We start from the raw sequence: 19,357 nt of genomic DNA, 5'->3' as shown, positions 1-19,357 counted from the left end.
GAGGGTATAGAGGTGGAGATCAATTTGACTGTCTCTAATTCCGAGACGGGGTTGAATGATTTCCATTTGTTAGGATGGTTAGGAGGGCGATTGGGTGTGTTACCATCTGCTCCTGGGGCAGGTCTCCTATGGACGAGGTTACGGTTATGTCCAGGGATAGCTCAATCTTGGAGATTTTGTCGTTGAAGAAGTTGGCAAAGTTCACACTGGGCATTGGAAGCCTCTGTTGTGGATACGGGGGCTTGGAAGTTTGTTGCCTGATGAGGGTGAAGAGCTCAGTTGGTCTGTTTTTCGCGTTTTCAAGGGCATTGCGAAAGAAGGAAGTTTTCTCGCTCTTGATGTGGTTTATGTACTCCTTGCGTGTTGCTTTGAGTTGTTCCAGGAGGATTCGGGACGGATTGTTCTGCCAGAGTCTTTCCATTGCTCTGAGTTTTCTTCTTTCTGCATTTGTGTTAAACCAGGATCTGGAAGGAGTGGCCCTGGCTCTTTTTTGTTTTAAGGGTGCAATTTGGTCCAAAATGTTGATCATAGTGGAGTTGTGGTGAGTTCTGTAGTGGATAGGTCGTCAGAGGAGGTGGGGAGGAGAGAGCTAATCCTTTCTTCCAGGACGTCCATGGGGATCTGCTTTAGATTTCTTATCCAGTGGGGGTGGACCTGATTGGGGGGTTCGCGTAGTATCGGTTGGTTGATGTGAAATAGGATGATATGATGTTCAGACCAGTCGACGGGCACGATGCGGGCGATCGTGACTGCATCGGATTGGGCAATGATGACATCCAGGGTTGATCCTTTGTTGTGGGTTTCCTCTGAGCAGTGTTGGGTGAGGTGGTTGTTGTGTAGGAGTTCGTTCAGGTTTTGAATCAGCAGGTTGTTTTCCTCGTTCCAGTGGAGTTTGAGGTCCCCTAGAATTAAGTTGCTGGTGTCCCGGAGTGCGCAGTTAGATATCCGATCTGATAGGTGTTCTCCAAATGGGGTGTTGTTGCCTGGCGGATGGTAGAGGAGATGGCAAAATAGTGTTTTGCTTTCTGTCATCTTGATGTTGGCGGTAAGACGTTCAAAAGTGTTGCACTTGAGGGATTCGGTCTCCGTCACGCAGATGGTATTTTTGTGTATTATTGCTATGCCCCCCCCCCCCCGATTTTTCTGTCTTTATGATTGCAAAGCCTGGGGGCATGAGCATGTCCATGATTGGGGAGGAGAACTCATTAAGCCAAGTTTCGGTGATGAACGTGATGTCTGTCATGGGTCAAGATGGTTTCAGCTAGCTCTGTGGCATGTTTGATGGCTGATCTACTGTTAATAAGCATGCAGTTGGTGCTGGACTCTGTTTTTAGGTAATTTCACTGGGGAGGCCCTCGGAATGATCGTGAGGCATGCTGGTGGTCTTGGAGATTTGGGAGGAGAGCGATCTCTTCTAACTCCTGTGATGACCTGGATCTGAGGATTGGGGGTGGTAGTCGTGGAAGTGGTGTAAGAGGAGGCAAGGTCTAAAGCTTCACATGAGGACATTGCATCACTTGTTCTTCTGGGTCTTTGTGCCGAGTCCAGCAGAGGGGTAGTGTTCCAACAGGGCCATGGAGCCTTAGGGGCCTTGGGCGTTTATAATTGTAGGTGGTGGGGGTCGGGTGCGGGTGTTGGTTGGGTCTGCAGAGTTAGAGGTTCATTGTGATTTCTTTGAGGCCTAGTTGGCTTTCTAGCAAGGCGAGACGTTGCGCCATCTCCCATGTAGGGTGGAGGGGGGTGTTTTGGGGAGGGATGTCTCGAGACGACGGGAGCTTTTGCTTGATAAAGTGGGTTTTGTTGTTCTCGTTGTCAGTGTTGTCTCTTAGGGTAGTCGTGGGTAATGAGTGAGAGGGTTTACGACAAAAATTTGGAAACCTCAGCTTGCGTGAGGGAAGCGAGAGGGAGCTGGGCGTCTTAGATTGCGGGTTGGTGGCGCTCGCTGGTTGTTTGTTGGTAGGGCAGAGTGAGGCGAGAGGGGGGAGGTTTCGGGCTACGGGGGTTGGGGAGCCTCACTAGAGCCGTTCCTATTGCTAATGGTAGAAGGGGGGTATGGGGAACGTGTGGTCGGGACGGAGTGGGGGGGGGGCGGTGTTCGGGGGGGGGGGGGGGGTTTGTTAGTGCAGTAGGTACCGGGAGCGGGATTGGATTTTGGTGGAGTCCAGCTGGTCAGTCCCTCCTGGGGTGGGAAGTTATTCAGGCTGGAGTGCCATGTGAGAGAGGGGGCGTTGCATAGTGAGGGGAAAGTGAGTCAAATGCATCTAGGTTGTCGTTGGCGGATTGGATCAATACTGTGCTGTTGGAGTATAGGGTCACTGAGGTGGGGCCACTCCGCATGAGATGGTTGGGGATTATGGTTGTCAATTGACAGCTGTTGGGGGTGGTGGTTGTTTTGTTTATGTGGAGATGTGCTCTAAGAGTGGTGTTCCATTTTTCCATCTATACGTTTCATCCCTTTTGCTGACTCTCGCCGTCTCTTGTAGAGACACCAATGAAATTCAGGCTACATTTAGCAGATCTGTCCATATTTTAGTCTCTATCCCATTTTGACCTGTGAACCCCACCCACCACTTATCTTGATAGTCCGTTCCGGGCTCCGTTAGCTCGGAGTCTATGGGTCGTCTGTTTTGCGGAGTGTCTTTTTCAATGTTTCCAGAACCAGTATCCGAGTCACACAGTCACAGTTTCCACTAGCGCCATAGCTTCCTTTTGTTCAGTATGCATTAGTGCCAGGTCCACGTGGGGCAAGCGCCTTTCCTCTGGGCCCAACGCGATTTGCTCCATTGCGAGCGATCCATCCTGCCAGACTACTATTCCCTGAGACGAGCAGCAGGGGGAGCCTGGATCAGTGCTCTGTGTGTGATCTCAATTATAAACAGATCAGACGTGGGTGTTTCCAGCAAGATTTTCTTTATCCAGCTTTCCAGAAACTGTTCCGGGGCCCTCCCCTCTGTGCCATCCGGAAAGCCCACGTATCGTAAATTACATCTCCGTGAGCGTCCTTCTGCATCTTCGGCTATTTACTTCAAGATCGCGGTCTTTGTTCTAATATCTGAGAGCGCCGTTTTTAAGGTTAGCTCAATTCGCATTTCTCAGACTGTTTGTTCTGTGGCGCTGGAGCGCTCCGCTACCGTCCGCAAATCCACCCTCAGCAGACCAACATCCAGCGACACCGCCTAGACGACTGTTGCACTAGACGCCTGGATTGCAGCGTGAATCTGTGCTTCCGTGGGGTCCTGTTGTGGAGCCTCAGCCAGTCTTTGAGGCTCTTTGGGAGTTTCACTTCACGCTGTATTCCCCTGCGCGGTATACTGGTTGGTTCTTGTTTGCTGCTTTCCCCTTTGCGGCCTGTCTTTACCCATCGTTCGGTCAGTTGGGTCCACCTTTTTCAACCTCTGGCAGCTCTGAGTGCTTTCCCTATGTGACTGTGATCCCTGGGCTCCCCGGTGCCTGTACTTAGAGCCTTAGGGGATCCAGGACCCCTTCCAGGTTTTCGATTATAGGTACTGCATAGGATGGGGATACCAACCGCACCTCAGCCTCAAATCCGCTATTAACTGAGCAGCCGGACTGGCGTCTCCAATCAGTAGGTTCCCCACTGGGGGGCAGTCGTCTGGGCAATCCTCCCTAGTACTGGACCTTGGCGGGGAATTTAATGTAGTCAATCACCCATGCCAGCGCTTTCCCTGTGGTCCATAGTGCTAGCATATTGGCGCAATTTAATTGCCAGCACGGCGCCTCAGAAATTTGGTCTCCCATGCGCAGCGGTTGCACACCAGGTCAGTGAGCGTTTCCTACTTGGCGCCCCGGCAAATACCCTTCTTGGTTGATGCAGCGTCCTACCTCTTGCCAATATTCAGACCCAAGCTTCTTTTCGGATTTGAATTGGTTGATACCATCATGGGGCTTCGGTAACTTTCCACTCAAACCGACCCAGGTGGGTTGCTTTGCTGTACATGGGTCGCAGGTTCCGCCCCTCTACTGTGCCTCATGCCAGTCTCTGATTATGTGTGTGTGTGTGTGTGTGTGTGTGTGTGTGTGTGTGTTGTTTTTGGGAGGTGCGCAGGGCCTCTTTCTCAGCTGGCTTGTGTGGAAGATTGCTGCCTTATAAGGCCATACGCCCCATGACTGGATGCCTCCAGCTCAATCGGCACGGGTGTGCCACGTGCTTGGTTTCTTGTCCCCGCCTGTGCCGCGCTCACCTCAGATATGGCTTCTCATATGGCAATAACGTCTCTCCTCTGTCGTTTCTGGTCCGGAGGGAGGCCGGGGTGGGGGGTGGATTCCTGCCTGTTACAGGCCGTGTTATGATGCGGTCTAGACACACGTTGGTTCCACTTCACTGACGCATCACCTGAGACAGCATTGTAGCCTCCCTGGGTCCCGGCATGGGCTATCCGCCCGTTGGGTCGAGCGAGAGGGCAGGATAATTGGAGTTATTTGTTGGGCCGGTGCAGAGCTTGCTAAACTGCGTACGCCATGGCCACCATCTTGACCACTCCCAACGACATCACTTTAAATCTCTTGGTGATCCTATGTTTCCTTTAACCATTAGATCTCTGCTTTCCCTGCCTTTCTTGATAAGCAGGTGCCTAGTTTAATACTGAGGCTGCAAAATGATGATGACCTTCAACATTTAGCTCACCAGTTGGAAATCCATTGCCTCACTGCAATTTGCACATGCTGCTTAACATTGAACCCAACCCTTCACTTCACTTTCAATTTGGCTAGGAGCATTGCTAACCTTCAAGCTGATTTTTCACAAAAGAGGGGGGGGGGTCTGAGTTCAGCCCTATTTCTATTTAATTGAACAGAAAATAACTTTTCAAGTTTTTCAACACAGACCTCATATTTTTTCTGCTATGAAAATGCTTCTTAATTTGGATGTTTCCAGTGCTCTTAAGCTATACTTTGAAAAAAATGTTTATTTAAGGCAATCGGCTCTTCTCATAACGTATGATTGTTGCACTCTGGACAACTCGGTGACAAAAGTTGCTAATGGATGGCCCAATAAGTATTCAACTCTTAAGTCCCAAGTGGATTCAACCTTCTCCAAGACCTGCTCATTCCATCAGAACTAAGTAATAGCTTTTCAGATGCCTTCTGTAAATATTGTTCAATGGATAGATTGTTGGAAAGGTAATGTTTGGCCAGAAAATCCGATTTCACGAAACTTGGTTAAGATTTCTGTGTCCATGGAATCTGCTTTACATTCATCTGGGCAAGGAAGGAGAGACCGACTTAAAAACTTTCATTATGGTATTTCTGTAATTATTTTTAGCCCTCTATCCCTCCACACCAATCCAACTATCTCCTAATTAAATGCATATTGTGCTACAATGTTTTGTGACAGAGCAAAATGAGACAACTGGTCTGGGATACCAGTAAAAAGTATTTAGTGACCGGTTGATGCTCAAGAGAGGGAACATTAATGTGAGGTCCCGATGAGAAATGTAAGGAGATTGCACACTCTTGATAAAGAACTTCTGGTCCTGCATATGTTTCATGAAATTCCTAACCATTTGTGAAGGTGGATATACAAAACCACAGCGAACCGAAGTTACTGCGAGGGAAGTATTTCCATTGCAATTGTTTTCCACATCGTTCTTTTTTATGGTGTTGCCTACATTGTTACGCCCTAGTAGGTAAAGACAAATAGTTACAACAGTAGAGACGTCGACTGTTACTGTGTAAATGTTTTGCCGTTCTTGCTTTCTCCTCAGATTTTCTTGCTGACCTTACCCGTGTTATTTTACCTTTCTATAGGAACCATTGTTAGCATAGGAGACCCAAAGAAGAAGTACACAAGATATGAAAAAATTGGCCAAGGGTCAGTATCTGGAATACAGATTGTAGTTTTTGGTCGTTGTGTCTCATTTATTTTTGTGCATTGTTGGGAGTTTGTAAAAGTCTAGTTTTTGTGATTGAAAATTGGGAGTTACCCACATAAATATTGCTCAAGTACACTGAAGCATGCCTTGAATAGCAGAGTAAACATTTTATTGCCGCTCTGTGAATGTGCACATAACTTTGAAAGTCTTTATCTGAACAGTATATTGCACTTACTATAGTTTTGGATTGTCTTCTTTTCCTTTTGCCAACAATATCTTATTCTCATCTTTTGGCACTAGTAAAGACGTTTGATATTTCAAAATGTATTTTTTAGAAAATGTCCCTATCCAAGAATGTGTGTTTTAGGTTCTAGTGTAGATGCATCAAAAGGATAGCAGTGAGTCGTGAAGGACATAAGCAATGCTTATATCATCCCTAGTCGTAACTGCAAAGCTTCTAGTTAAGGTGTGATATTTCAGTGGCTAAGAAGCTAGTTTAAGAGAATTGGGTATGATTTGGGTATGAAAATAAGGAACTAGAAACCCTATTCTAATTGGAATGTGTGATAAACTTCATTGCCTCTCTATTTTAGCCCATGTCGGGTTGTCCACAAAGCACGCAGATTATTAGACCCCCCCCTCAACTGTGGTTGTTGAGAAAGTTGGCCAGTGGTGTCCTGCGGCCCTTCCTACTATAGCTTTGCACTATGGGCCAAGTACAACCCTGTATGTACATACACTCTGGTTAGGCAGGGTGAGTAGTTGTAGGCCTTTCAGGTAAGGAAGGTAGTGAGGAATGCCAAAACTCAACAGTGGCATTTGGTCATTCAGGGCAGAGAAAGAAGCCTGTATACCAAGGAAGGGACACTTTTGACCCAACACTTCTTCATAAGAAAATAATTTTGTTTCAAGGAATCGCAAATTTAATTCTGGGTCATCTGCCTTTGATTGCATACTTTGATAGGCAATAATTAATTGCTGCTCTCTTGGTCGTAGTCTTGAAGATTTAGCAGAGGTACTGTAACCTTATGTTTCTGTCCTTGCAATAATTTGTGTACAATTGTTAGAGCAATCCAGATGGATAAAGGCGTCAAATTTGCTTGCCGCCTTTTGTATGCATTATCTTGAGGAAGAAGAAGCTTTTGTCAGCATGCTGTCTAAGATCTTACTTTTTCAGAATACCTAACTTTTTGCTGACCAGGATCAGTCTTGTGTAGATGAGCGAAAAGACTGTAGGACCCTATCCCTGAATAAAGGGGAAAATTCTGGTCTACTGCAGTCTCTGCTTGCATAAAGTCTAAACCTACAGTGAAAGTGCTGCCACACACACAAAGTACAAGGTGCCCCTTGCTTCTGTTTAATGTAGATGGATATTCCACTTGAGAGGACCCTCTGTTTAGCCTCTGGCGGCTGGGAAATCCTCTAAATGTTCAAATATTAGAAGGGCGCCCATCTGCTCTCTATATTATCTCTGAATGCCTCTGCATCCGATTCACTGTCTTAAAAAGAAAGGAACAGAGCGTTTGTAGCTGAACAAAGTAGGACGCTTTAACTTCTCTTATATTCTGACTGGAATGGCATTGTCGCCTAAATGGAAGTAGTGTGCCTTCAGCAGGAGGCTGATGAAAAATCATGACCAGAGTGATGCTGGCCTCCTAAGCAGCCTTTTTGGGTCTTGGCTGCGACTGAGCAAACGCTGCATGCACTCTTGCTGGTGAGCGAGATTGTATACAACAATGGTCTTGCAGCCTGTCCATTGCTTAACGTTTGTTGGCTTCATTGGCACTCTTATTTGCTGCCATCTAATTGGTCAGCACGTGGTGGCTTCACTTCCTCTTCGGCTGGAGCATGGACCAAGTACTGATTACTTCGGCTTGATTGCTTGCTGTCCTTCCGCTGATAGAGCTGTAATAGAAGCACTACCTATATTTTTTCTTCTTCCCTGTCGTCCGTGTTGAACCTCTTGCAATGTGTTGCTGTTTTACTATGCTACGCGCACTTCAAAGAAGCCATTTCTCCTTTAAAATGGTTGTTTATTGTGACAACAGATGTTATCTGCTTCCAAATGTATTTTCACTAAAACTGAATTGTGATGCATCCAGTACTAATACACGTAAAAAAATTTTTTTTTAAAAAGAAATCTGATAGACTTCTAGCCGCAGATTCCTTAACTTAGAATATCCCCAGGCTTCAGACTGGATCTGGAATTTTTTTGCAGCAGCACTTCTGCACTGTTGTCAGCGGAGCCATATAAGTCCCTCCCGGCTCGCTGACGTCAGTTTCCTTCTTTTCTGCATCCCGACGCGGATCCAGGAGTAAGCAGTTCCTTTCACCTGGCCGGTTTCCCTGGACTTCTGGACGCCTTCGGATGTCTGGAAGCAGTGTGTGATGCCTTAGGGCTTTAAGGCGTGTGAGACGTGCGTGCGGCAGATGTCTGCGACAGATCCGCACACCATCTGCATACCATCTGCATGTGGTGCTTAGGATCGCACCATGACTCAGAGGAGTGTGAGGCCTGCCAACAAATGAGGCCTAAGTCCCTGCGGGAGTTCCGGATGAAACTATTGGCTGCCCGGATGTCCCGCACGGCGCCCCCCACGCCGCTGTCCCTCTCGGGCTGCGGCTTCTGTTCGGGTCCTGTCACGGAGTCGTTCTCGCAGACGTTGGTCGCCTAACGCAGGTAAGTGGAAGCACAAGGAGGTCGTCGGCCTCACTTCACCGTGACTGCGTGGCTTACGGCTCCCGGTCCTTGCCGGATGCTGACCCCCTTATACCCACCCTTTCCGGGTGATGGGGCGACTCCGACCCAGATGCAGATGGAAGCCTAATTTAAGGCTCTGCACTCCATTTGTGGGTCACTTCCTCTCCCTGGCGCGCCTTCGGGCCCCACAGTGGAGGTAGGGACTAAGGTCGGGACTCCGCCGGCGGGTTTACCCTCTGCTCCAACCGAGTGCCCTTACTCTGACTCCGGAGTCACAGCAACGATGGGACACGGCCCGGAGGGGGCTCCCACGACATCTAGTCCTTCCACAGTGCCGTCGCACAGCCTTGCGAGGCTCCCTGTGGCATCGCTGGAGGTGTCTGCGGCGCAGTGCACAACACCGCTGCGGCGCACTCTCTCCCCACAGGTTTCCACCTCAGGGGATGTTGAGTCGACACCGGTCCGACTCGGCCGGTCGAGGCCTCTTCGGAGGTCGCCGGCTTGACTCGGACGGTCGAGGCCTTTTGGGAGGTCGACGACACTTGCTCCACTCCACCAGTCGAGGCCTTTTTGGAGGTCGACGTCGCTTTGACGTCGGTACCATCTCCAGCTTTATTGGTGGAGGACATATTCCCAGCAGATCCACCCCCCCCCCCCCCCCGAGTCATTTCAGCGCTCACCAGAGGGAGCGGGTGGCAGTGGGGCATTGGCCTACTCATCCTTTGCTGAGCCTCTGCTAGGTGGCCGGATTAGCTTTCGTCAGTCACCTACTGATGACTTGCTGTCACCGCTTTGCGGGGCCACGGAGGCTAGTAGGACGTTTGTCAGGGCGGTTTGCAGGGCTGGAGACATTTTGAGGATGCAGCCGCCCTCAGTCCCTAGACCTTCGGAGCCTTTGCTGGATCTTCACCACCAGGGCGCGGGGGACATGAAGCCCTTGTCATTATTTGACATCCTTCTCGGTACGTGGGCGAGGCCCTCTTCGGGGGACCCTGTGGATCGTGCTGTGGCACATTGCCATCGCCCGGCTCCTGATGACCCCGCCTGTTTGACCCTCCATCCTGGGGCTGGAGGACTTGTACTTCAGGCAGCTCTTTCTACTTCTCCTTTTCCGTTGCATCCTCCCACTCTGGAGTCTCGGTGGTTGGAGTCATGTGGCCGCGATGTGTTTGCATCCACCAGCTCAGGGCTCCAGTCCCTAAACACGTTGTGTGTGTTTGCTCGGGCTACATTTGCCCTTTGGGACTCTGTCGAGCAGCTCCTCCCCTCCTTGCCAGAGAGCTCTCGTGCCAATCTGGCCCGCCTAATCCGTGATGGCCATGATGTTACTCTTTTCGATTCGGTCTGCCACGGACACCACTGACACTGTGGGTCATGCTATGGCCAGGTCGGTTGTCTTGTGCCGCCATGCGTGGTTGCACAATGGCGTTTTCCCGGAGCATGATCAGGAGCGGCTGAGAGATCTACCATTTGATGGGGTAACTCTTTTTGAGGCCCATGCTGATTCGGCGGTCAAGCGCCTCCTGTCTGTTTGATTGTCTTCCCAGGTTTTAATCCTCGTGGAGGATTTTTGGTTTCGTGACAGTGCCGTCACACTCTTTTCTGTTACCTGTTGTGGGTTACAGATGTTCTGGGTTATGTGGATGTTCAGCCGTGTTATTTCCTTATTATGGTACAGCTGACTAAGCTGTGTTTACCTTTCTTTTGAGCCTCTGCCTCGGAGCTTGCCTCAAGAGGGACCCTTCTTTTGTAGGGTTTTGCCTTATCCTATGTGGGGTATTTTGTTGGCTGTTCTATTGCTACTCTTCCTTACACAGGAACTTTTGCCACAAGTTGACTCTGCCTACTGTTGTAGGATGTCTCTTCTGGTGAGATCCATGGGGTTGGTTTCTCTCCGGGGGTTACAGTTAGTTGTCTACAGTTGGTCCTTAATACATCCCCGCCTCCGTAGGGGCGTCCTTCCCTGCTGTTTCGTTGTGGTTTTGTTATGCCTGTTCTTTTCTGGCATGTTCTTGCAGCATTGATGTGCCCGCCTTGACTGTCTACAGGTGGACATGAACCCATGGGGGGGGGGGGGGGGGGGGGGAGGGGGTGGTCTCTTCTGTATTCTGTGAATACTTGCCGTATTGGTGCATACAGGTTGTACTCTATGTCTTTTCTTGTGGCTCAAGTACTGTAGAGGTTCTTGCCGGCTCTGTCTCGGCTGGGTGTTAGCTCCTACCCCACTTCCCTAGCAGGGTCTCCGGTTCCTTGCTTCTTGCAGGACAGGGGGTCCGGTTTGTCCGTTCCTGCCCTGTGCATATTTCTTAGTGCTTCAAGGAGTGGTTCTTGTCTATGACTTTGTCACCGGATCTGTGCTCTACCCCAGCGATTTCTCGGGGTGTGGGTTCTTACTTACATTCGTAGCACTAATGATGGGCTCCCCACCTTCTGTTTTCTGGGTGTGATTTCTTACTCCCATTCTGACACAGTTGCTTCTTTAGGTAGCATTACTCTGCATGTATTCTTCTTGCCGTTCTCCTTGTTTGTAGATGGTGTTGGTCTATGGTGATGTATGCTTTTTGGCAACAGGCGTCTGTCTGTGCCTTCTCTCGATACTTTACTGGCAGTATCGTGGTCTGTTACCGCCTGCCTCACGGGAGACCAGGTTTCTTCCCCATCGGGGAACGGTTTATTCTGCTTTCTGTGCCTGTTATGCCGCACACCGGTACAGTTGTACCAATTGAGCGACTCCCCTGTTTAGGGTTTCATCACTTAACGTATGTGTGGCCACATTCTTGTCTCTTTGTGTATCTGTCGTAGGTTCTACACGCCACAAGGTTGCTCGCATACTAGATTCTTTTTGCCCTAATATCAGGCCTTCTTGCTCACTCTCTCCTTCAGGATACAGTCCTCTATGTTCCTGGCTTTCCAGGTTATCCCCTCACAGTGGTACCTTTTGGTACGTTTGGCTGCATGCCTACCTGCTGAGCTTTTGCTCAATGGTGGCTCTTCTGTCGCTGTTGGCACTAGACTCCGGGTTCGATCCTGCCACTGTTGTCACATGTCCTAGGGGGTACACATTTCATGTGTGTTTTTTCTTGCACACATGGACCTCCTGTTGTGGCTCCTGTTCTTGACCGGACAGCCTTCGGACTGTCCCCTGTTTTATTTTGGCATCCGATGTGGTGTATATTCAGGCGGTATGCTCTACAGTTGTCATGTTGTTTTGCCCCTTTGAGGCTTCGTTCCTTATGGATCATAGGGACCGGTGCTAGGATCCTTCTTTGAAGGAGTCGCTGCATTGTTTCTTACGTTGGCACTGATCTTTCTAGTTCTGTATTTCCTTTGGTCTGCGTCTGGGCGAGAGAGGTCTCACACCGTCCCTCGTCGGATTTTGGTGTCTTTGCAGTCCCTTGTTCATGCCCTTTACGGAGTTTCCTGGGTCTAATGTCAGTTGCCCTGGCATTGCGGTTCCCACTGTGTCTCGTCTGCCTTTTGACGAATATGTTGTCCTGGAACTTGGTGGTTGTTTCGCAGACCCTCCCCCTATGGGGTATGGCTTTGGTATCTATTCTAAGCGAAGGAATCTGCGGCTAGATGTCTCTATCAGATGTACTAGTTAGTTACCTTCGGTAACAATGTATCTGGTAGAGACAGTCTAGCCGCAGATTCCTTAACGCCCACCCGTCCTCCCCATTCTGCGAGGACCTTTTCAGGTTGGGTTTTATGCACTCGCCTCCCTCTGAGTGGCTTTGTCTTCCTGCGGGGTGACCTCTTTCATCCTCCCTCCTTGGCAGAATGATTCATTCTGTTTTACTCCTCCCATTCTTTTGATGGGTCTGAGGGTTCATGTATCCTCCTACATTCCTACACCCTGGTTCTTCCAGTGTGGTGCCTTCTAATGATGTTCTTCCCTCCCTCCCACCTTCTCCATTGTTTTGGAGTCTCTTGTCTTTGACTCTACTATAGCCAATTGGTTTGAGGTCTCTTTGACCGTGCCTCAGTCCAGTTCTTTTACAGGGGATATGGCATGCCTAGTGTTGCCGACCCTTGGTGGGTCGTCTTTAATATTGTGGTTCAGGTCTTTGTTGCCTGTCACGATTAGATCTATGATTGCAGGCTTTGTGTCGTCTGCCTTGGCGTTCTTTTCATGTATCGTTTGCCTCGGGGGAGGGTATTGCCTTCACTTTTGCGGGGCAACTTTTCAGAGCACTACTCTGCTCTTCAGTTGTTTTCAGTATACAGTGCTTGTCACTGTCCCTTATGGTAATGTTTCTCACAGTTGGATTCTTTTTGTTTCACTGATTTTCGTTATTTTTCACACACTGTTCCCATACTCTCACAGTTTTTGGTGGTGGCTCCGTGTTGTGGCGCAGAAAAGTTTCTCCGAAGAAAACTGACGTCAGTGTGCCGGGAGGGACTTGTATGGCTCCGCTGACGTCATGTCCGCGGAAGACGTCAGGGCGGAGCCATGCATCGCCGTCCCCCGGCGCGTAGAGTTACTGCTGCAAACAATTTACGGATCCCGTCTGACGCCTGGGGCTATTCTAAGTTAAGGAATCTGCGGCTAGACTGTGTCTCTACCAGATACATCGTTACTGAAGGTAAGTAACTCGTACGTTAGGCCTGGCTGCACTGTAGCACTAGTTGTAGCCACACTGCAAAGCATCCGCGCAGCTGTGCTGCATGCTAACAAAACATTGCCCTAAAGCCAGTAGCTCTCATAGGTAAGACCTATTGGCTTTGTCAATGCTTGTTTAGCTCTGTCTGAACCGTTGGAGCTAGTGATGTGATCTCAGTCATTCATCTCTTGCAAACTGAAAGTGATCAATGACGGGAGAGGAGCAAGAGACGGGTCAGAAAAGTTTCAAGGTATTCCATGTTTTGACAGATATCCAATATTAATTACAGCAAGTTGTAAAATTGTAAACTGTTATTGAAAAGAAATAAGATCTGTTCTCCTGCTGTACACTCTCTGTTGTCTGTGTGTGTCTGTTATTTGTTTACAATTGTCTTATTGAATAGCCCGTTGGATTGTCTGTGCTCTGTACCACAGCTGATTACACAAGCTGCTGTTCTGCATCGTGATTATTCTATTACATGTTTGGAAAGCCAATCAATCAGTATACTTGTAGAGTGCTTTGTAACTGTGAGGGTATCCAGGAACTTGCAGGCTCCAGCTTATTAGCCAAATAACCTAGTCTTCAGGGACTTTCGGAACTCTGAAAGAGATGGGGATGTCCATAGATGAAAGGGTTGCTCGTTCCATTTCTTTGCTGCTAGGTAGGAGAATGTTTGATCTCTGCATCTGTTATGTTGAATGCGGTGGTGATGGTTAGAGAAAGGGACACCAATTGGAAGTGCCTGGTGGGTTGATGGAAGCTCAGGCGGTTTCAAGTATGCGGATCGACAGCATGTATGCATGGATCAGGAGCTTGAACGGGCAAATTTTCTATACTGGGAGCCGGTGGAGTGCCCTGAGTTAGGGGGTGATGTAGGTTTGTCTAGGGAGATCCAGGGCGAGTCTGGCTACAGCATTCTGTATGATCTGTAGTAGTCATCGAAAGTGAGCTGCGCTCCCTACGTAGAGAGCATTGCTGTAGTCCAGTCAGCTGGAGATGAGGTCCTGGATGAAGGTGCGTCTTGAGCTATAGGGTAGCCATTTGAATATCTTGCAAAGCCTGCATAGGATAAAGAAGCAGGAGGAGGAGACTGACTTGACCTGTGTAGTCATGGTTAGCTTGTCCAGAATGATGCTTAGGTTCCTAGCGTGGTCAGTGGCGGTAGGAGTAGGTCTGAGTTCTGAGGACCACCAGGATGCGTCCCATGTGGAGCTTTTGTTTCCGAAAATCAGTGCCTCGGTCTTCTCAAAGTTGAGCTGCAGGCAGTAGTCCTTTATCCAGTTGGTGACCTCTGTTATGCAGTGGTAGAACTTTATCTTGGTGGTATCTTGGGAGAGGATAAGTTGTCAGCATAGGTTATGATGATTCTGTGGGTTTTGAAAATTCTGGCCAGAGGTGTCCTATAAGTGTTGAAGTGGCTGGGGCTGAGCTAGGATCCTTGGGGTATTCCACAGATTATTTCCTTGGGTTCGGAGGTGAAGGAGGGAAAGCAGACTTTTTGTGTCCTCCCGGTAAGCAAAGAGCCAATCCATCTAAGAGCGGCCCCTTGGATGTGTATGTTGTGCAGCCTTGTGATGTGTGTGGTGGGAGACAGTATTGAAGGCTGCAGAGAGTTCTAGAAGGATGAGTCTTAGTCTCTCCTCAGTCAAGTAAGGCTTGGATGTCATATGTAGCTGCGATGAGAGCGGTCTAGCTGCTGTGGCCGCTGCAGAATTCAGATTGCGAGTAGTAGAGTAGGAGGTTCTGTTCCAGATGTGAGGGGTATTGGTTGATGGCTTTTTCAAATACTTTGGCCGGGATCTGGAGCATGGATTTCGGTCAGTAGTTGTTGAGTTTGTTGAAGTCTGCCAATGATTTATTTAGTAGGGTGTTGACTTATGCATATTTCCCGTCCTCGGTAAAGGTGACATGGCAATTGAGGTCTTGAACAAGGAGGTGAGTATGTGTCTAATTCTGCCTTCGCTTAGGTAGAGGATCTGATGAGCGCCTGGGTTGGTTGGGGCCCCTGAGTGGACCAAGCTCATGATGGAGATGTCTGTAATGGTGGGGGGGGGGCGGGGGGGGGGGGGGGGGGGTCATTGTGTTACTTGAAGTCTGTGACCTCAGGATGGGGTTTGAAGTTTATGTAAATGTTGGTCATTTTGTTGTGGAAGGAGTTTGCAAGGTTGTCGTAGAGTTCGTATGAGGGGGGTAATATTTGAGGGCTGTCTTGGAGGTAGTCTTGTCGGTCCTGTCTTTGCTGGTGCACCATCTCCTTTCCAGTTGTTTACTGTGTTTTGCAGTTCTGAGGTCTTCAGTGTACCAGCTAGCCTTCTTAGTGGACCTGCTGTTGGTGGTGTTACTGATGGGAGCGATGCTATTGGCGCATTTGGTGATCCAGTTGTTGAAGTTCTGGTCTAGGGTGTTGGAGGAGGAGGAGGAGGAGGAGGTGGGGTGAATGGTGTTGAGGGCATTGATCCGTGTGTCCTTTTAGACTTTGCTCCAGCTGCGGTGGGGGGTGTTGGGCAGACAGGTGGGGCCAAGGACTGTGAGCTATTGATGTTGAAGTGGACCATGGTGGTTGGTCCAGGTGAGTTCTGTGGTGTGGCTGTCATGGATGAGTTGGGTGAGTTCAATGTTCATGCTGTCGAGGAAGTTGGTAGTGTCTGCCATTGTGGTCATCGAGATGGAAGTTGAGGTTGCTGAGGAAAATATAGTTGTTGAAGTCCATCAAGGAGGGCGATGAAGTTGCGGAAGGCTGGAAGTGCTTCTGGAGGATGGTAGGCTAGGATGTCCCTGATCATGGTTATGCTGTCTGTTAGGAGTTGGAAGTTGAGGTGTTCAATGGCTGGGGTGATGTAATTTGTGGTGGTGTATTGGATGGTTACAAGCAAACGCATATTATTCCAATTTTCACAGGGGGTCACACCTATTCTTATTCGTTGAGACAGGGTTGACTATCTAGTTATACCCACCCAAATGTGTCATTGCATAAACAAACCAAATTAAGCCGGAAGCCCACAATTCTTTAATAACTACGTGGGTCAAAAAAAGAGTGAAGTGAGTCAGGAAGTGCCTCACGTAAGCAACACCATCACGTATACCAATTTCCTGTATCCAGGGGCAAACCAGAAAGATTGGTAAATATGGAGGTAGGCAGAAGTGGTTGGGCTGCAATTTAGAGGTTCTTCTTGCTTGGCGTGTCTTAATGAGACTTAGGCAGTGATTGATTTGGAAATTTTACCCAGTGGATCCTGCTGCTATTGTTTCCTCTTTTGAAGCACTTCTATTTGGTGTAGTGATGCAGTAGTACTTGCATCTTTCATCAGTTTATTTTTCCCTGTACCAGAAATCATTTTCCTTTCTAGTCTTAAATCTGCAAATTGCTATTTGCCTGGATCTCCTAAATCAGAACTTTGATAGCTACTTAGCTTCTCATGTTCCTAACTATAGTGACACATAACTTTCCCTGTTCAGTAACATCCAAGTTCAGACCTTTAGTTGTTATAAATCAGCCATTCCTTTTTAAAGGATAGCAAACCTCTAGCTGTTTACTTCGGAAAGGTATTTATGGATATCTGCAAACTTGACCTATACACCTCTATCTTAGCAGGCAACTAGAGTGGATACATTAACTGTTTTTCATTTGTTTGCTCCCTCTACAGTGAATATGAAGCTATAAAGTCAGTTTTCTTTTTCGTATATCTTTTAGTTGGAAAATCTGTAGATATACATCTAGGGAAGAATGCATGGTGGTGAATGGATTTTTTCTCAAGGCAGTATAGAGGAAACCTTTGCTCTTGATTGGATTTGTCTCCAGAGACGTGGGGTGCTCACATAGGGCAGCATATAAATGGATCTTTAATCTTAAGAACATTTATTTTAGATCAATGTTAGAAATCTGGGTGCTCATACTTGAAATGTATTTTTTTTCAATATATTTATTTGCTTGCTGTTCTCTGATGGAAGTCTAGCTGGGTAATCGCAACAATGCAATTGCTATCACCTGTTTCATGAAAGTTGAACAAAAATCTTAGAAGGCACTTCACGCCGACTCAGATTTACTACCTAGAGGAATAATTCTGGAAGTTATTAACCTTCAAAGAGAAACCTGCCTTCGTAATAGCAGAAATGTGTAATGAGCATTAATTATATTTTCACCTGGAGGCCATGCATGCCAGTTTCCTTCTTGCTAACTAAACATTTTTGTCACCTACAGTTAATGCAAAATGCTGAAAATTTGCGGCCAGAGTTACATGGCCACTGTTTTGGGGGTGTACATTTTGGTGAGGAATCTAAGCTTTTTTGCAGATAATGGAATGGAAGGCCATTTATAGAGCGCATGGCTGCCCGGAGGCATCCCAGTGCTAGTAACTGACACAGGGGAGGCAGGAGGGCTAAGGGAACAGCATGGTCTTTAATTGCTTCCTGAAAGCCAGGTGGTTAGAGACTGTGCGAAGGTGTAGAGGCAGGGAGTTCCAGAGTTGGAAGGCATTATAGGAAAATAGCCTACCGCCACTTCTAGACCTCTTGATCCTGGGGATCTCTGCCTGATACAGATCGTCTGATCGAAGATTCCTATTGGCTTTATATGGATGTATCATGGTGGAGTTAATGGGTGGGCCAAGTCCCTGCATTGACTTATGTACTAAGCACAGAGCCTTGAATCTAATACGTTCCTGAACCGGGAGCCAGTGGAGGGAACGGAGAGCAGGTTTTGCTGATAGTCTATTGGTGGTTCCAGTCAGAAGTCTGGCGGCGCTGTTTTGCACTGATTGGAGTTTCATGACTGCTGAGATGGTGGCGCCCAAGTACAGAGCATTTCCATAGTCCAATCTAGTGAGTATAAGTGATTGGACCAATACTCTCCTAGCCTCAAAGGGGAGGAGAGGCAGGACCTTTCGGGCCATTTTAAGTAGACCATAGCAGAGGGCTGCTATTTTCCTAACCTGCATCCTGAGACTCAGATCCTGGTCCAACCATATACCGAGGCTCTTAATTTCTGCTTTCGGGACGGGGGCTGGACCCATACTAGGGGGCCACATAGAGCTAGGGTTGAAACTGAGAGTATTGCCCAGTATCATGATCTGTTTTTACTCCGTTAAGCTTAAGCTGGGAGGTGTCCATCCAGCTTGAGATGCCTTTTAAACGGGTATAAAGGGTATGGGTGTTTGGGTCTGCTTGATTTAGCCCCACCACCAATTGTGTGTCGTCTGCGTAGGTAATCATCCGGATTCCATGGGGGGCTACTATGGCTGCTAGAGGAGACATATAAACATTGAAAAGAGTCTGGCTGATTGATGAGCCCTGTGGCACACCGCTCAGCAGGTGGGTGGGCTTAGATACAATGTTTTCTTCAAAGACCATCCACTCCTATGCTCCTGAGCCGCAGGATCACAATCTAATGATTCACCGTATCGAATGCGGCGCTCAGGTCCAGGAGTAGAATGGCCACCGAGCCTCCTGAGTCAAGAATTTTCCTACTTTCCTCTACTACTGCCAGTAATGCGGATTCGGTACTTTGGCATGGTCGGAACCCGGTTTGAGACTAATGGAGCAGGCTGTGGGTTTCAAGAAACCCAGAGAGGGTCAGGTTGACATGTTTCTCTGCCACCTTCCTTATTGCCGGCAAAAGGGATATGAGACGGTAGTTGCCCAAATCTGCAGGGTCCAGATTGGGCTTTTTAAGTAGAGCTTTAACCCTGGCCACTTTCCATTTGATGGGAACTATTCCAGTGACCAGCGAGGCATTGATCAGATTTATCAAATTGGGAGCTATTATTGGTTTGACCTGTTTCAGAATGTTTAGTGGTGCTGGGTCAGTAGGAGAACCACTCTTTACCGTGGCCAGCAGGGTGAGGAGAGTTTCCAGAGAGGAACAGGGTGGGGGTGGGAGGGGGGGGGGAAGGCCTCAAATATATTCATGGGGGACCGAGTGAAAATCTGTCTGAGGGTGTGGGGGTTTGCCTTCCTCACCCTTACATGGGAGGGACTCCAAGATATGCTGGACCTTGTTGAAATACTCGGCGAGTTTGTTACACCGTTGGTCAGAAGTGTCGGGGGCTGGTCTTGGGGAGGGCGAATTGGCCGCTGCTAGTATTCTTCTCTCGTAATAAGCGGCCTGGGCTTTTCTTAGTTCAGATTTATAGGCAAGGATAGCTAGCCTATAGTCCAGTTTTTTGAAGGTAGAAAGTCTTTCCTCCAATGTCTTTCCTTCACTTTACAGTGCTGCTTTAGGGTGC

General features: G+C 48.3%; 1 protein-coding gene across 1 annotated transcript in view; it reads left to right on the top strand.

Moving 5' to 3' along the window:
- The window catches only part of PAK2 (p21 (RAC1) activated kinase 2), a 403,878-nt gene that overhangs the window by 204,233 nt on the left and 180,288 nt on the right, over nucleotides 1-19,357 (top strand). Inside the window, exon 8 of the mRNA XM_085634213.1 lies at nucleotides 5,767-5,830. Within this exon, the coding sequence (XP_085490339.1) occupies nucleotides 5,767-5,830 (64 nt within the window). The remainder of the gene's footprint in view (nucleotides 1-5,766; nucleotides 5,831-19,357) is intronic.

The sequence above is a fragment of the Triturus cristatus genome, chromosome 11 (genome assembly GCF_964204655.1).
Source record: "Triturus cristatus chromosome 11, aTriCri1.1, whole genome shotgun sequence".
Classification (NCBI taxonomy): domain Eukaryota; kingdom Metazoa; phylum Chordata; class Amphibia; order Caudata; family Salamandridae; genus Triturus; species Triturus cristatus.
Note: the sequence above shows the minus strand (reverse complement) of the source record. Positions and strands in the feature narration are given on the sequence as shown.